Below are 18,241 nucleotides of genomic sequence, written 5' to 3'. Positions count from 1 at the left end.
AGAGCTTTCAAAAGTCACATCCTGGCCTCTGATCTATAAATAAACACTTCTACAAATTGCTCACAGACTTGCAAGAAGCTGTTATAAAGCCAAAAAAAAAAAAAAGTACACCCCAAACCAAAAAATAAAAAAGCCTAAAAACTAGTGACAACTCTGCAAACTTGAAATACAATACATATTCCCAACAACAGCAACAAATAAACAAAAACTTGTATTGCTTTTTTGGAAGAGTGACAAAGAACTGACACCCTTTTTTACAATTAAGAAAGAAGTATGCACAATAGACAAAATCTAAGAAGGAATAAAATCTTCACTCGGTGCTCACAAAGGAACAGTTTCAACCAATGAAAAATGTTTCTTAAAATTTATTTGTTTTTTTCTTTTTCTTTTTCCTCCCACCCCCTGCTTTTTCTCAAGCATATATGCCAGAGAAGATTGGCAGTCCTTAAAGGAAATCATTCAGAAAGTGATTTACAATTGGTTGGTACTAGCCTCTAGTAGCCTTTTTGTCTTATGCCTTAATTTTACAGAAGCAAATTAAGCCAGAGTGAAAAGTGATCTACTCAAAAAAATACTAGTTCTCAGGTCAATTGCTACAGGATACAGATAGGCTGCCAGAGAGAATTCCTGGTTTGTTTAAATGCCAACACCATCAAGGTTCACATGATTTTCTTGGGATAAAATTTAAAACTTGAGCAAGACTGTCCATAGTTGAACTTGCTGTCTTATCCTGTTTTTGTTTTTTAACAGGTGGGTTTAGAGGCAGATATGGAATGTTGACCCAACCCAATATTTAGGCCCAAAATGGCTGAATTAAAAAAAAAATCATAAAATCCAGGATATTGGCCAGCATGTTGGAAATCTAGACTCAGTAAGAATTCAGAATGAATGTGAAAGTTTATAAGGTAGTATAACAAAACAATATCAGAATACTTATTTGCATTCTGGTTGTTTCAATTTAATCTATCTTGTCCTCTCCTCTTTATACCTTTTCTTACTGTCATTTTTCAAAACTTTTAATTTTACTTTAATTCCTCCAGACTTATTTAAATTTTTTTTTGGGGGGTGTCTTTTTGCCTCCAGAGTTACTGCTGGTGCTCAGTTCCTGCACTATGAATCCACTGCTCCTGGTCGCCATTTTTCATTTTATTGGATAGAAAAAAGAGAAATTGAGAAGGGAGGGGGAGAAAGAATGGGAGAGAGTTAAGAGAGACGCCTGCAGATATGTTTCACCACTTGTGAAGTGACCCCCCTGCAGGTGGAGAGCTAGGAGCTAGAACCCAGATCCTTGCGCTTATCATTGAGCTTGTGCTGTTAACCTGGTGCGCCACCATCCAGCCCCTGAGTTATTTAATTTTCTAAAGATATTCTTTCATAGTTTACAACACAAAAATCTTGAAAGAATATCAGTTCATCATAGTTAATATTTAGAGATTTAAGCATATGAGCTCACTTTTTAAGTCACTTTTTAAAAAATTATTTTTTGAGAGAAATATAGAGTGTAACCAAAGTACTGCTCAGCTCTGGCTTATGATGGGGAGGGAGTTTGAACCTGGGATTTTTGAGCCTCAGGCAAGAATGTCTTCCTTCCTTTTTTTTCTTTTTCTTTTTTTTTTTTTCCCCATAAACACTATGCTATCTCCTCAACCCTAAACTCACACTTTTTTACTTGATCATGCTACTTAATGAAATTCAGACAATTGATAGCGTCACATCTAAGCACTTTGGATGAACCCCACGTCCTAAGGTCATAAGTACCACTAACTTTTCAAAAGTGATTGATAAAACAGAAGTGATAAAAAAAAAAAATAGAGGGCCAGGCACTGATGCAGCCCTTTAAGTTCACATGCTACCATGTGCAAGGACCCAGGTTCAAGTCCCTGGTCCCCATCTTCAGGGGAAAAGCTTCATGAGCAGTAAAATTGTGTTGTAGGTATCTCTCTTTCTATCTCTTTCTCTCTCTCTGTGTGTGTGTGTGTGTGTGTGTGTGTGTGTGTGTGTGTGTATCTATCCAATAAAAACAAATAAAAAGAAGTGATAAAATTTTCAACTGTATGTGCTTTTATGCTTGCTGGCCCATTGAATTGTTATGAAGACATTACATTTTCAAGTTAATTTTAAGAATAAAATTAACCTAGGCTAAGGAAGAGACAGAAAAAAAGAAAGCTGATTATGGGTAAGTATGCATATCAATTGAAATGAGTCTAGTGTTGTTGTTAAAAGGAAGAAAAAAGGGGGCTGGATGGTGGTGCACCTGTTTGAGCACACATGTTACAATGCACTAGGACCCAGGTTGAAGTCCCCAGTCCCCACCTGCAGGGGCAAAGTTTCACGAGTGGTGAAGCAGGACTGCAGATGTCTCTCTGTATCTCTCCCTATGTCCTCCTCCCCTCCTAATTTCTGGCTGTCTCTGTCCAATAAATAAATAATTTAAAAAATATATTTAATTTTTTAATTTGAAAAATAAATGAAAAACAAAAAAGAAAAAGCTCAGTGGTTTAGAGCAAGTCTGTTCTCAACTGAAGTCAGTTTTGGTTGCTGGTCAGAGGCTTGTGATGGGGTTATTTCACCAGCAGACTAAAGGAGAAGGCTTGTAATAATATGCACAGATCCTTCCTGACATTATATATGGAGTAGTTGCTGAAAGATCACTAAAGGGATTATGTGAGTGAGTGAATGAATGAACAAAAGTCAGTCAACTCAAATGGGCAACAGAGTAGTTATCAGTGGCAGACTTCAACAGATGATAATCCAAGATGATAAAAATAATTTAAGGGCAGGAATAGATAGTATAATAGTTATGTAAAAAGACTCTCATGCCTGAGTCCCAAATTCAATGCCCTGCATCACCATAAGCTAGAGATGAGCAGAGTTCTAGTAAGAAAATAATAATAAATCAAGTGTTTGGTAACATTTTATGGATTGCCAAGTTTTTTTTATTTTGCAAATATGGTAGTCAACTAAAACCCCACATGTGCGTGTGCATGTGCGCACACACACACACACACACACACACACACACACACATTAATTTCTTCGGTTACTGTTTGTGTGCTTGACTAGGCACCATAGTCATGCCAACTAGTCGGCACAATTGAGTTTGCACCATCTTGATAGTCTATGCCAGTCTGAAAGCTAATTATGTCCCCTTGGATCTAAATTTGAAGTGGAGGCAACTCCTGTTGTACCTAATTCTTAAGATAGCTTTGTGATGATTAACTAAAGTGATGAAAAAGTCTGCAAACAAAAGTCCTTGTGTCTGGTCACTGTTATCCTCAAATTCAGCACCAAATCAGGAGAAAAAAATTATGAAAACTACCTCCATGCCCCAGGTTTTTGCATTTGTAGAACCGACACCCTAGAAATAGCAATATGAATCAGGTGAAATGTCTTCAGACTGGAAGCACTTTGGAGACAGGATTTATGAATGGAAACATGTGAAGGCCTCCCTGACCAGCTCTGAAGTCCCATACTTTCTTCCTGAGCTATTTATAGAACGTGTAAGGCCAGGGAAAGATCACATTTATTTTTGTAAGCCAGTCATACTGTGATTTAAGAACCCACTTCCTCTCTCTGAGAAGGGCATTCTCTTTACCTGAGGGTGTAACTGCAAGGACAGAAAGACAGGGAAAGAAGGATTTGCCCCCGGCTCTCCCAACTCAATCATCCTGAGTCAACCCAGAGACCAACCCACCAGTCAAAAGGCATTGTAGTACAACATCTTCATTTTCCAGGCATGCTTCTGTGATGTTGTTCCTTACGATGTCATCTAGATCATGATTAAGAAGAAAAAATAAAATACATTGCATAATAGGTTTCAAAAGTCCACTGCCAAGATAGGCCATGCAAAGATAATGAAATACATTCTTACTTATCTAGCACTTCAAATGGCTGAACTCAATAAAAGAAAACTGGACTTTAATTGTCCAGTTTAAATAGAGTGTGAAAAAAGATTTTTTAATGCTATTTCATTTTGATTGCTGTATTACCCCCTGAAATAAGTAATGTAGTTGTAAAGTCTATTACATATTTCCATACAATTGCAGAGGTTTGGTAAACATTTGCTGACTGTGAAATGTCATTTATCTTAATAGAAATCTAATATAATTTAGTAAATTATATCAATAGCTACACAAATCATTCCTGGCCTTATATAATGTATAGGGTACCTATTTGCATGTCTAAAATGGAGCCAAATCACTTATTTCAACCAGAATGTCTCTCTTCAGCAATGTCATAAGTGGTATATCAAAACTAAGATAGATGGGGAAATGGAAGTGGAGAAAATGCAGGAAGAAGGAAAAGAGTCTTCATCCCTCTTGAAGACACTAAAACTTTGAGGAAAAAAGTACGTCATCTCACTGGGCTCATGTATCATAATTACTTGAAAATGATATGGGTATAATTTTATCCTCAAGTGGCCTTCACTTCAGGACAAAGACACAAGGAAAGAAGAGAAACTCTTTGAGCACAGATCTCCAACAAAAGAATATCAAATAATAAGGCCAGGGAGATGGCTTAGTGGTACAACACATGCCTTATATTATGTGAAGCCTTGGGTTCAGTCCCTGGCACTGTATGTGACTGAGCAGTGCTTTGATCTCTATTGCTTCTTAAAATAAGCAAATAATTAAAAAATTTAAACAACAATTACAGGTTTACTTTTTGCTCTCAAACTCATCAGTCCTTTTGAGAAACCTGTCTCTTGACTGAAAGTTCCTTCAGAAAGAGGAGGTGGCATTTTACAAGGAAGCTACAAAACACTCAACTTGTTTGTCTAGTTTCCAAACAAGCATTCTTTAGGGTTCTGAAAGAGGCAACAATGACATGCAAATAATTCTGCATGTGGAAAAATCCTGATTCCCACAGTTGTCCTTGAATTTGCATACTGAGTTAAATTACAGCTTGGAGGTAATGTATGTGGCCAGCACAAACCCTCAGCCTCTGTAACCTTAACAGAAATCCCCTTGCATATTGCAAAGGACAAGACACTGATGCCCATCAGCAAATAAACCAAGTACAATATATTTGCAATAGTATTAAGAGGATTAAACAATAAACACATGGAAAGTGAACTTCAGTGTGCAAACTAACACACAAAGGGACTACTGGTTCCTCCAGGGACTTCTCTATTTACAAACACAGAGGTGATAACAAGCATAAATAAAAATAGAAATATTTTTAGGAGACCCAGCCTACCATAGCTAAGTATCCATTTACATTAAGTGCTTGATCTAAATAATATTAAGAACTCAACCGCCCCCATTCAGTGCCTAATTTGACTCTTATCCCAAGGATTTGTCAGAAGTGTGATAAGTAAATAAGCTACCTCAGTGGCCAGTGTTAATCTAGAGTTGGGATCTCAAGCACAGGTTAGTATTTTGAAGAAATGCCTTAAATAACACAAGCCAATGGATTCTTGGAGCTCAGGGGTGTCATCAAAAAACAGTTAACTATTTAGGGTGATTTCCATTAATTTCCACAGTCAGACTTCAGTACTTAGGCAGGCAATATAATAATCTTACCTAGCCCCTCCCTCCATTCAGCTACAACTCAAGTTACATGTCCTTGACTTTCATAATAAAACTGAAAAATTTACTCTGGAATATTATACTGTAAATCTGAAGTAAGGATACATATATCAGTCTAAAGTGGTTTTCTCTCGCCTTCCTGGATGGCTGCACTAGGAACCATAGTCACATGGGTTCTTGTATGTCCTGAAGCTACATCTGGTCCTATCAATGACTTAAAATCAATACCATCTTCCTTCCGTTTTGGCTGGAGTCAAGGGCTTGATTTATAGTAAAGTAAGGAAAGTTTACTACTACTGCTCTTCCCACAAGAAACTGTGTTTGAGGATCAGTCGTTTGGGTGTTGCTTCAAAAGGCACATTTATTCCAGTGGCAATTTAAATAAGTAGAGAATAAAAGGATGACACTGAAAACAGACAAAAAAAAAATAGGATGGGGTTTTGTGGAATACATTAAAGTCAGCAGGAATCTGGGATCCATACAAACCACTGAGCTCCCCACCAATAGTTTTAACCAGAGTCCCTAAAGTGTTATAATTCACAGTTGTATAGTGACACACACAGGCCATCAGAAAACACTGTTAAAAAATTAATAATAAAAGCAGTTGAGAACTGTCAAGCAGCTTGCCCTGATGTCCAGTTCGAGTGTAGGAACTGCAGAAGATCTGCAAACAAATCATAACTACATGACAAAGAAAATTCAGTGCATATCACAGGCTTTGATAAATTATGAAAAATCATTATATATATTAATATTTAAACATCATGAGAAACATTTTGAAATAATTGTGTTCACATTCCATGCATTTTCTAGCAGATGAAGCCCTGGGTTTGTGTCTTTGTGCAAGTTTCCTACCAAGCTCCTTTCTTTTGACAAATCTAAGCATTCTTGAGACTGAAATGGAAGTACCCAGGGATTCTGTCCACGTACCCACCCCACTGCCTCCCTGACCTCACAAGGGCTACTACTGGTCATTACCCATGCCACAGAGGAGGACTGGAAAATCACACGTTTGGGGTTTTATTTGCTGCTCTTGGAAAATCCCTGAATATCACGGACACCACTTGAATTTTTTTTCCAAGGGCAAGAACCTGTGGCCCACTCCATTCTGCCTGACCGACTTCCCTTTCCCAAAGTTCCAAGTGCACTGAAACACCCCCACCCCCAACCCCCTGGTCACCTTGGACTTCTCCCCTGTGGTTTTGCAGCACCCTCCTTGAGCAAAGAAGGAAACATAACAAAACTTGAAAACAAATTAACAATAGCAACAACAGAAATTCCAAACAAATAGGTGGGCGCACCAACAGCCTCCACTGAGGCCGGAGGCTCACTTTTTACTGCAGAATTCGCTGTGGTTGAGGAACTTCCTGATGACCAGCCCCAGACACACCACCAGCAGCAGCATGTAGCCCACGGTGCCTGAGAAGGTGGGTGCTGCGGGCGGCGCCTTGAGGAACTGGCGCAGGCCCTCTTCCACATAGTGCACCTGGTCATAGATGCTGAGGAAGGTGAAGATGTGGAAGAGCTGGTGGCTGTGGCCAATGATGTCGAAGAGGCCGGGCTGAATGCGCTCGGGTATCTTGCTCACGTTAAAGAAGGCAGCCACCACCAGCCAGAAGTAGCGGCGGTAGAAGTGCACGAAGAGCGTGGGGTTCTCGCCGCGCAGGTCAAAGAGCCAGCTCTCCAGCATGATAGGGCAGGCCATGCTGAGCGGCATGATGAAGACAAAGGTGCGCAGAGCGAAAGGGTAGGAGCACCAGTCGGTGCGGCTCTTGCAGCAGGCCACCGTGCAAGCCACGGCCAGCAAGAAGGCCACGGGCAGCACGAGCGCACGGTAAAGGGCGATCAGACGCGTGCAGTCCACGTGCCAGCCCAGGCGCTGTTGCACATAGGGGGTCATGACTCTCGCATCCAACAAACTCAAGCTGGGCAGCAGATAGTAGTAGTAGGCCACCGTGCTGCCGAAGCCATAGTAGCTAATAGACGCATAGTCCAGGTAGAAGAAGGCGGCGCGCAGGCGCAGCGACAGGCAGCTGAACACGTGCGCCGTGCAGCTCATGGCGAAGGTCAACAACACCCCCGAGGCGTAGCACCACAGCGGCAGCAGCCACGGGTGGTGGAAGGGCACGTCGCCTCCGCTCAGGAAGAAGAGGTGGCCGAACTTGCTCAGGAACAGCAGCAGCGGGATGAAGTGCGTCCAGAAGTTGAGTGTCTCGTTGGTAGGCTTCAGCACCGAGGCCAGGCACTCCTGCGCCGTGCACGGCAGTCGCCGGTAGCCCGACAGGATGAAGCACTCCACGAAGTCGTCAGGCACCTCATCCCAGCGCAGCAGCGGCTTGGCGGACGCCGGGGAGTCCTCGGAGGCGGCGGCCTTGGCCGGGGGGTCGGGAGGGCCCTTGGTGCCCGCGCCCCGGGTATGCAGGCGGCGCGCCATGGTGCCCCGGGCTCGGTTCGGGCGCGCACCGGCGACCTCTGGCGCCGGCTCCCGCGCGCTCTGCTGGCCCCGCCGGCCGCCGTCGGAGTCTTTGTGTTCGCGCCCGAGGCGTCGCTGTAGGCTCCAGGGGAGACCCGAGCTCCAGGGCAGCCGTTCCTGAAAGAAAGAAAGGGATGGGAGAAAATCAATGTGGATGCAGCGCGGCGACGGACGGGAGCGCGCGGGAGCTCGGCGGCCCCTTCCTGCTCCCGGCTGTGGGCTGTTGGCTCCCGGCCGCCCGCGCTGCGGCAGGGGCGGCCGTGGCGGTGGCGGTGGCGGTGGCGGTGGCGGTGGCGGTGGCGGTGGCGGTGGCGGTGGCGGTGGCGGTGGCGCGGCGGACTGCGGCGGCGGCGGAGGCGCTGCGGTGACTGGGCATCGCGCGGTGCGAGCGCAGCCGCCGCCGCCCCCGGCGCGGGAGGCGGGGATGTGGGAGCCTGGGCGCTAGAGGGAGGGACTGAGAGAGGGAGGACGCGCGCGCGGAGAGGGCGGGGCGGGGGCCTCCCCAGCTTGTGTTTCGCGGCCGCCTAGGGGGATAGGGTTGTCCGCGGTCTCGTGTTCCGTACCATCCCCCTCCCAGAGCCGCACAGCCAGCTCCGACCCGTTAATGATTGATGTGGGGGCCAAAGGCTGCTCCAGGACTCGACCGCTTGGCCGCGCTGAGGGCGAGGGTCGCCCGCGTCCGGGTTCCAAGCCCGACAGTCGCGCTGGCTGGCATTCGAGAGGACACTGGGGAGCCGCGTTCGCGGTCGTGGGGAGGGGGAGGAGGAGCAGGGGGAGGCCGCCCGACGCGCGGGGACTTGGGCTGGGCGGAGATGCGCTCCCAGCAAGCTCTGGAGGTGGCAGAAACCCGGGTGCGGTTGGGGCGCGGGGTGGGGGGGGTTACGTTGGGATCGCATCAGGGCTTTGCGGTTGTCAGGTACCTGGAGCTGCTCTTCCTCCCCCACCCCCCCCAGCCCTGTGGCACGCGTGCGTGTGTGTGTGTGTGTGTGTGCGTGTGCGCGCGCGCGCGCGCGCGCTGGCTTCCCACTCAGCATCACTAGAGGACGGATTCAGGATTCAGGGGTGTCACTAACTTCCTCTCTCTGGTCCCTGTCCTGTTCATACTAGCTGTACCTGAAGCGGCCGTGTTAGCCAGCCGCACTTCTCCCCCGGGCCGCAGCTCACCTCTCATCCTCTCATCCTCTCGTTCTTGGTTCTTTTAATTAAGAATTTTGCCTGAACCCCTAAGTCCAGGACACTCTGTTCAAATCCCACGTTCTTACGAAAAATCTCAGACAGAAACCCAGAGTTTACAAACGCCTCAAAAATGGTCACAGCTGAAGGCCTTGAGGACTTCAGGAAGGAGGTTCATTCTAGTACGAACTGAAAAGGGAACAATGAAGCCGAATTCGTAGAGATTCGAAGGGGTGACTTGGGAAAAACTTCTGCATAATTAACCAGGAGCACCTGGCAGGCAGGCAGGGCGAGGTGGGGTGGCTAGAAGCTAGAGGGACAACTGAAGAACCGAAAAAAATGTTGTGCTATATACTACGTTGTGAAAATAACCCCTTAATTATTATTCTTACTATTTGTGGTGAGATGGTGGGTGGCTAAGATTCTCAGTCTCTTAGTGGTGCCCTGGAGATGTGACTGAGTATGACTTGCATCGCTGGCCTGCAAGGCATGGTAACCAGAGCCAGAGTTCACAGTGCTTTTCTCATTTACATCTCTTAGGTATTGTTTTTCCCATTGGAAAGACACTGAAGTGGAGGTGCCACAGCAGTGAGTAGCAAGACCAGTTGCTAGAAAGGGGATTTGAACCCAGGCAAACTGCTTCTCAACATCAGGTACTTAAACCCCCAAGCTGCTTTTGCTCAATGGGAACTAGTAGGGAATGACAGACTAGTTTTAGGTGAAGGTTTTCATTTTCGTTTTTATAAATGAATGGCTAGCTTTCTCACTACCAGTAAATCCTCCAAGTAGGTCAACGAAGATTTACTCAGAGGTGGCTCAAGAAGCATTTAAGTTATGGATGAGAATTATTTATAGCAGGAATCATCCAGTATTGTAAATGTCTCAAATGACCTTTAGGAGTACTAGTAATTCTGTCTAGACAGTTCAACCTTCTTAAATGTTTTCCATTAGGAGCTGGCCTAGCACTTTTACACAACTAGGCCAAAGGTAAGTTAGTCTTGTTGTTTTCTGAACTTTCAAAAAAAAAAAAATCCTGGTTCCTGCATTTAAAATAAATGAGATTTTGCTGTAGCTCCCTAACTAGTATTAGTTCCCTAACTTGTATTTTGTTAGTGTTTTTTTTTCTGCTGCTTATAATCTTGTTGAAAAAGCAAAATTTAATTTTCTTTTACATCTGCAGAAGGACCTGTGCTAATATATAAAAGGGTGTATGAGCCATCTATTAATTAAACCTTAAGAATAAGACTGAATCCAGAGAACAGAAAATTTTTTTCATGTTCTTTTTGTTATTCCACAAATAATCTGTGCTGTAACCTCTATTTAAAAAAACAGATGTTGATCCTATAATAACACCCATATTTACCAACTTTGTAGTTGCATAATCAACTAACTTACACAATCAGGACAAACATAAAGCAAAAGTTCACATCTAGATATAATAATAGAAACGGACTGTAACTAAATGTGCAGAGACTCTAGTTAGACAAAATAACACTTGTCTTTATCACTAAGAATGATGAGATTGATTGTAATAAAATAAGACCTTTAACTCCTATTAACATATAGTCTCATAAATCACTAATTAATACAAAAAATACAGACCTTTAAAATATTTGATAAAGCAAAATAAATAAATAAATAAAGGGTAACATTAACATTCTTTTCACTTTTTAGGTAGAGGTGAAAGGAGAGAGCAAAAGAAACCACCCACCAAAGCTTCTTTCAATGTAATGGGGCCAAGCTCAAACCTGGTTTATGCACATGGCAAGGTGGCACACTATCCAAGTGAGCTATTTTGCTGGTTCTCATTGACATTCTTTTTATTTATTAGTTTTTTTTAAATTATTTACTTTAATGAGTGAGGTACAGAGAGTACCGCTTAGCTTTACTTTATGGTAGTGCAAGGGATTGAACCTAGGGCCTCTGAGCCTTAGGCATGAAAGCTTTTAGTATAACTATTATGCTGTCTCCCCTGCTTCTTTACCTTCATAAAAGTATTCAGGATGTCTTTGTGAGTTCTGCTGTTTTTATCATGTGTCTACCACATGAATGGGGTTCATGGAAGTCCTCTGGTGCTAACTTCAACAGCTGTCCTTGTGCCTTTTGAAAACTGAGTAAAAAGAAATGAAAGAAGCAGCAAAATTTATTTTTTAAAAATGCCAACCAGTATTAGAAATTTTCTTTAATAACTACCAATCTACATAATTAATTTTAAGCTTATTCTAATAGTTACTTTAAAAGTAATTTTAGTATGTAAGTGCTTTTAAATAAGTTAATATTTAAAATATGCTTCTGAAACTAATTTCTTTAAACTTGATTTTTCAAAAAAAATTTTTTTTTTGTTTAATGTTTCTGAGATCTAAAAGGTACTTTTCCAAGCTAGGTTTTATAGTTTGTTTGAACTCTGGTAAGCTAACTCCTTGTCAGAAAGAACCATGCTCACATCCCCTGGGTTTGGCTAAAGAGATAGAAGGCCTGGGCTGCTTGCCATCCCCTGAAGGTGCACTGGGAGATAAGGTATCTCTAAGGTAACCAGGACTGAGTACCAGGTTCTTGTCAGACAAGAATCATCAACATTGCACTGGAAAGCTGGTGCTGGGGTTAAAAGAGAGAAAGCAGGTAGTTCTCCCAAGTGAAAGCTTGTTGACCCAAGACCACACTTCAGTGATTCCATGGAGGCCCTCAACTTGAGGGTATTGAGGGGTCTTATCTGAAAAATACAGCATTTCTAGGAACTGTAGTATGTTGGATAATGCTTTTTCCAATGAACTGTAAAACCTGTCCGGGGGGGGGGGGGGGGGGGGTGTCGGGCGGTCGGGCGGTCGGGCGGTGGCGCAGTGGGTTAAGCGCATGTGGCGCAAAGCACAAGGACCGGCCTAAGGATCACGGTTCGAGCCCCCGCCTCCCCACCTGCAGGGGAGTCGCTTCACAGGCGGTGAAGCAGGTCTGCAGGTGTCTATCTTTCTCTCCCCTTCTCTGTCTTCCCCTCCTCTCTCCATTTCTCTCTGTCCTATCCAACAACGAATTGCGTCAACAAGGGCAATAATAATAACCACAACGAAGCTACAACAAGGGCAACAAAAGGGGGAAAAAATGGCCTCCAGGAGCGGTGGATTCATGGTGCAGGCACCGAGCCCAGCAATAACCCTGGAGTAGGGAAAAAAAAAAAAAAAACCTGTCCCCCCGGGGAGTCGGGCGGTAGCGCAGTGGGTTAAATGCACATGGCGCAAAGCCCGTGGTTTGAGCCCCCGGCTCCCCACCTGCAGGGGAGTCGCTTCACAGGTGGTGAAGCAGGTCTGTAGGTGTCTATCTTTCTCTCCCCTTCTTTTGTCTTCCCCTCCTCTCTCTATTTCTCTCTGTCCTATCCAAGAACGATGACATCAGTAACAACAACAATAAGGCAACAAAAGGAAATAAATAAACATTTTTTTAAAAAACCTGTTCCCCACTCTCTAATGTTATGGTAGGGCTGAGAGAGAGCTCACCCCATAGGGCATATGCCTTATGCATGAGGCCCTTGGCTCGAACCCCAAGCACCACAGGAGAATACCCATGGGTGCCACCCAAGGGAACTCCCCAGATGGTGGAGTAGTGATGTGGCCTCTATCCTCTGTGCATCTCTAAACAAACAAATAACAAAGAAAAGTGGTCTAGGAGACTGATAATCAGTGGAACTGTGCATACTTGAGACCCCTGAGTTCACTCCCAAGTTCTACTTGGGGAGGGAATAATATTTTCTCTACTTTGATTTCTAGCGAAACAAACTAATCAGCCAACCAAAAAAAAGATATTATGGACCAAACCTTGTTTAATTGCACCCAGGACATGATAGGAAGAGAACTCTGTCCCTCTACTCAGCAGATGCAGTCTAAACAGTCATGTTATCATCCGGGTTAGACGAGGTCACTACTAAATAATGGAGTCTGAGCTTCCTAATGGGACAAAACCTTCTGGCTGGGAGAAGTACAATCTGAAGGCCCTGACAGAGGGCTGACTGAGAAATGTGGTGACTGGGTTCTCCTTTGAAACAAGTCAAGGAGATTTGCTCAGGATGTGTTTACCTTTCGACATTATATGCAGAGAGTGACAGTTCTTTTTTTTCTAATTTTTATTTATAAAAAGGAAACACTGACAAAACCATAAGATAACAGGGGTACAACTCCACACATTTCCCACCACCAGAACTCCGTATCTCATCCCCTCCCCTGATAGCTTTAATATTCTTTATCCCTCTGGGAGTATGGACCCAAGGCCATTATGGGGTGCAGAAGGTGGAAGGTCTGGCTTCTGTAATTGTCTCTGCTGAACATGGGCATTGGCAGGTCGATCCATACTTCCAGCCTGGAGAGTGACAGTTCTATACTCTCTTCTCTCCCAGCAAGCTTATCTGTTCCTTGACAGGGCTGTCCAAAAATGTGGTGTGGAAGAAGACTGAATAATATGAAGAATAAAATGAAACAACTTCTGTTTCAAAAGATCTCACCTTTTAAAATAGCTATTCTCTGGGAAGGTCTTAGGATGTATTTAATGAAAGCAATTTATCATTATTATGTTGGGATATGGAAGAATGTTAATACATTTTGATAAGGGTACCTGGTGGAAACTATTCAGTGTACTTCTTTATGTAGTCGGCTTTCATCTCCATTTCTAGGCCAGGCCCAGACAAACTCCTATTCCTGTCTCTCACATTACTGGAAGGGGTGTTTCAGGGTCCCCATCTAGCAGCTAACATTCCCCAAGCTCTGATCAGACCTGCCTAAACCTTCACACTCTCCCATAGCTTCCCTGAGGTTGTCTTCATTCTGGTGTAATTTCTCCTAGTTTGATCCTTCCCTGGCTAGAGCCTATGTTGTCTTCTAACAAAGGCTTTCTGTCTCCATGTTATTTTCACTCTGACTGTGAGTTATATCTTGGGAAGAAGACTGTTCTTGCTTTTGGTGGGGCCCCTTAGGTAGACTTTATTTCTTTAACTTCAGGAACAGATAAATATGTAAACCAGGTTATTGGATTCCTAACCCTCATTATTCATTGGCAGTTTTTCTTGAAAAGCAGAGTTATGCATATAGTTAGTAGTCAACATATTTGTGTAGGGAGAGTGTTTTAAATATTAGGAGGCTTTTGGGGCCCGGTGGTGATGCATCTGGTTGAGTGAACATGCTACAATGTACAAGGACCTGGGTTCAAGCCTCCAGTCCCTACATGCAGAGGGAAAACTTTCCAAGTGGTGAAGCAGTATTGCAGTTGTCTCTGTCATTCTCCCTTTCTGTCACCCCTTCCCTCTTGATTTATGGCTACCTCTATTCAATAAATAAATAAAGGTAATTTTAAAAAATATTAGGAAGCTTTCAAAGGTCAGAACTTCAAACCTTTGAATCTTAGATTAGCAATGTTAGTTAATCCTCTAACTCATCTAGTTCCACTGTCTGAGTAGTTTACACTTATTGATCAGATATTAAATCCTTGAGGTAAATCTACTTTCCCTGTTCCCAGATAAAAAAAAAAAAAACAGGCTCTAGCAGTTCCAGAGATGGTGCTGTAGATAAAGCATTGGACTCTCAAGTATGAGGTCCCAAGTTCAGTCCCCAGAAGCACATGTACCAGAGTGATGTCTGGTTCTTTCTCTGTCTCTCCTACTATCTTTCTCATTAATAATAGAATCTTTAAAAAAAACAAAACAAAACAGAAAAACAGGCTCTGGGGGCTTGGTGGTGATGCATCTGGTTGAGTACACATGTTGCAATGTCCAACGATGACGGTTTGAAGCCCTGGTCCCCGCCTGCAAGGGGAAAGCTTTTTGAGTGGTGAAGTAGTGCTGCAGGGGTCTCTCTGTCTCTCTCCCTCTCTATCACTCCCTCCCTCCCTTCTCGATTTCTGGCTCGTGTCTCTATCCAATTAATAAAGATAATACAAAATTTAAAAGGAAAAGAAAACAGGCTCTGAGATATTAAGCAGTTGGAGCTGTCAGATGTCAGAGCTGCAGCTAAAGTTTGTTAATTAAAAGAAGAAAAAAAAAGCCATTTCTTCACTGAGCGTAGCTTCCTGAAAGATTTGAACTTTTCCAGTAAAAGGATATATTACTTTACATGGCCTCCCTTGCCATTTCATGTTACTAAAAAAAATTATTATTATCCAGAAATATTGTTGATAATTAAATGAACACTACTGACCTGGAAAAATAAAATCAAAACCTGGTTAGTTTTTGGTCCAGCACAGTCATAAGTGTTACTGGATGTGGTCACCAAGGGGATCTGATTACAGTGCTTTCCAGATGAGTGATGTGAAGAATGGCATGCATGCCTGTGGCATGTAGCAGCCATGGAGATTGATTAGGCATGACTGGGAGGTACGTTTATTCGAGCAGCTTCTTGTAAATTAATAACATCTGTTGTTACCAGGAGCGTTGCCATAACTTTGATTGATATAGAGGCAAATAGTGGGTTCCAGGATTTTATCAATGGTTCTTGCTCCTAGCACAGCATTGTTGATTACAGGGGTTGATTAATAGAAAACGGGAAAAATACTTTGCTAGGCTATCATTTTAAACTGAGTACCAAGGGCAAGGTCTTTCATTTGCTGAGCTTTGTTTGGCCCTCAAGTCAACTTACTTGCCTTTGTTTTTAAAACATTGGAAAAACTTTCCCTAAGTTTTTATTGCCATGTTTTTCCCTTCCTCTGTGTCAAATGTCTGTTTATTAAAAATATTTATCAACATAATTATCTCCATCCCAATCACTAAACTAATTGAAGGCCTGTGTGTGTGTGTGGTTTTTTTTTTTTAATTTCTTTATTGGGGAATTAATGTTTTACATTCAACAGTAAATACAATCAGTTTTCCTTAACACATATAATTCATTCCCCCCACAGTAAACAAGGAACTTTTCCCCCCTAGGAATATACCTGTTCTCCTGATCATCCACTGGCATGTTCCTTTAAGCCCTATGTTCTGAAGGTTCTGTGGCCTCTGTACCTCCCTGTTCCTCTCGCCCTGCTCCTTCAGCCTTCCTTCCACCTGCCACCAACCTCAGCTCTAGTTGCCTCATTCTCATATAAGTAACTCCAAGAGTCTTTGAATGATCCTAGAGACAGGCCTTGTTGTTTGTTTACCGTGTGTGTGGCGAGTAGCAATAACCCCAGTGTTGTACAAAGGTGGTGCTGGATGCCCGGCATGGAGTGACAGAGGAGCAAACTATGGAGCACCACCAATGAAAAAGTCAAAAAAAGCCTCTCAGTGTAGCACAAGTGAATTCACCATCTGTTCAGTGCAACCATTTGTAATTGCTTAACTCATCTGGCCATTTTAAAGTAGGGTGCATTTCAATGCTGTTTCAAATAAGCTATCAATGTTTCTAGTAATATGGGATGAGGACACCTGCACAGCACTGATCTCCACTTTACCCTGACCCCAACCCCGTGGGGGTCAGAGCTGGGTGAGAGTTCAGCACCATCTGGCAAGCAAACCACAGAGAACTGAGTCATGAGTCAGCCACACTTAACCTTGCTCAAAGAGAAGCATCAAGCTGATTATTTGTCTCTTGGCTTGCAGCTCGTGTTCTCCGATTTCCCCTTTACTCTAACGGTGCTCAAGCTCACTTGCTTTTAATTAATAAATGGATTCAAGTGCGGGAGCATAGGCTGTGCTTTGCTTTTCCACTTTGCATTGCATGAATGGTCATGTCTGTGCTTTTTGATTAACCTTATTTAACTGGGTCTATGTGGGGGAGGAAAGGGCACAGAGATTGAACAACTCTGTGGGTTACAATTCTATTAGCTATTCCCAGACTGGGACTGCACTGGAAGTCCTCAGTGAGCATTTCTAAAAGGCCCTTCAGCAATGCACATATATTCTCTCTCCTGTCATCAGGCTCCACTATAATAATCTTTTAGGGGATAGAGGTTAGACCAGGTCTACTAAATGCCCACAGCACTTCATTTTCTCAAATTGTGATTTTTAAACTAATGTAATTCAAAGAGGAGTGGAAGTGGGCTTGCCAAAGCAAGAGATTTGTGAAAATCAGAGTACAGCCTTCAGCAATTAAAGGGAAAAAGTTTCTAATCAAGAAGGGAGTGGAGATGGAAGCAGGGATGAGGGGCTTATATTTTCACTTGGATGATTTGTAATTTAGGAAAACAGTGGTAGTTTCACACTGTGTCAAAGGTTGTTTGGACTAGCCTGCACAGAATGTCCAGCATGGGTGCAATAACGGTATAGGAAGGAGAACAGAGGCAGAGGGAGGAGAAAACCCATGTGAGATAAGTGTGGAAATAGCCAGCCTTAGATTTCCAAATTGAAAAGTTACTGTCATTTAGGCTCGTGGCTTCTAATTCTAATTCTCAGGCTCCTGATGGACAGCAGAAAATCATCACTCCAAATGGGTATTTTTCCTAAATCTTGCACCGTGTGGTTGGTTAGTTCATGTAAGAAAAATTTTTTTACTCTAAACTCATTATTATTGTTTATTTTTATTGTCACCAGGGTTATCGATGGGGCTCAGTGCCTATACAATGAGCTCACCACTTCTGATGACCATTTTTCCTTTCTCCTTCTTTTTCTACCTTTCTTTTTTTTTTTAATTTTTTAAAAATATTTATTTTATTTATTTATTCCCTTTTGTTGCCCTTGTTTTTTTTTATTGTTGTAGTTATTATTGTTGTTGTCGTTATTGGATAGGACAGAGAGAAATGGAGAGAGGGAGGGGAAGACAGAGAGGAGAAGAGAAAGATAGACACCTGCAGACCTGCTTCACCACCTGTGAAGCGACTCCCCTGCAGGTGGGGAGCCGGGGTTTGAACCGGGATCTTTATGCCAGTCCTTGTGCTTTGCACCACCTGCGCTTAGCCCGCTGCACTACAGCCCGACTCCCTCTACCTTTCTTTTTTATTAAAAAGGACAGAGAGAAATTGAGAGAGGAGGGGAGATAAAGAGGGAGAGCTAGAGACCCTGCAGACCTGCTTCACTGCTCATGAAGCTTTCTCCTTGCCAGTGGGGAGCAGGTCCTTGTGCTTAGTAATGTGTGTGCTTGCTTAATCAGGTGTGCTGACGCTTGGCCCTACTTTATCACCACCA

At 43.2% G+C, this 18,241-nt stretch overlaps 1 protein-coding gene across 1 annotated transcript; it reads right to left on the bottom strand.

The window, feature by feature from the left end:
* Positions 1–5,004: 5,004 nt before the first annotated feature.
* Positions 5,005–8,437, bottom strand: PAQR9 (progestin and adipoQ receptor family member 9). The gene has a single exon (XM_007524073.3). The coding sequence runs from the start codon at positions 7,963–7,965 to the stop codon at positions 6,859–6,861; it is 1,107 nt and encodes a 368-aa protein (XP_007524135.1). The 5' UTR covers positions 7,966–8,437; the 3' UTR covers positions 5,005–6,858.
* Between the last annotated feature and the right edge of the window lie 9,804 nt (positions 8,438–18,241).

Source organism: Erinaceus europaeus, chromosome 9, assembly GCF_950295315.1.
Source record: "Erinaceus europaeus chromosome 9, mEriEur2.1, whole genome shotgun sequence".
Lineage (NCBI taxonomy): Eukaryota > Metazoa > Chordata > Mammalia > Eulipotyphla > Erinaceidae > Erinaceus > Erinaceus europaeus.
The sequence above is the reverse complement of the archived record's forward strand: the minus strand, read 5'-3'. Positions and strand labels throughout refer to the sequence as shown.

Excerpts from the sequence above, each read along its gene's own strand:
- PAQR9 (XM_007524073.3), bottom strand. The coding sequence starts at position 7,965 with ATGGCGCGCCGCCTGCATACCCGGGGCGCGGGCACCAAGGGCCCTCCC.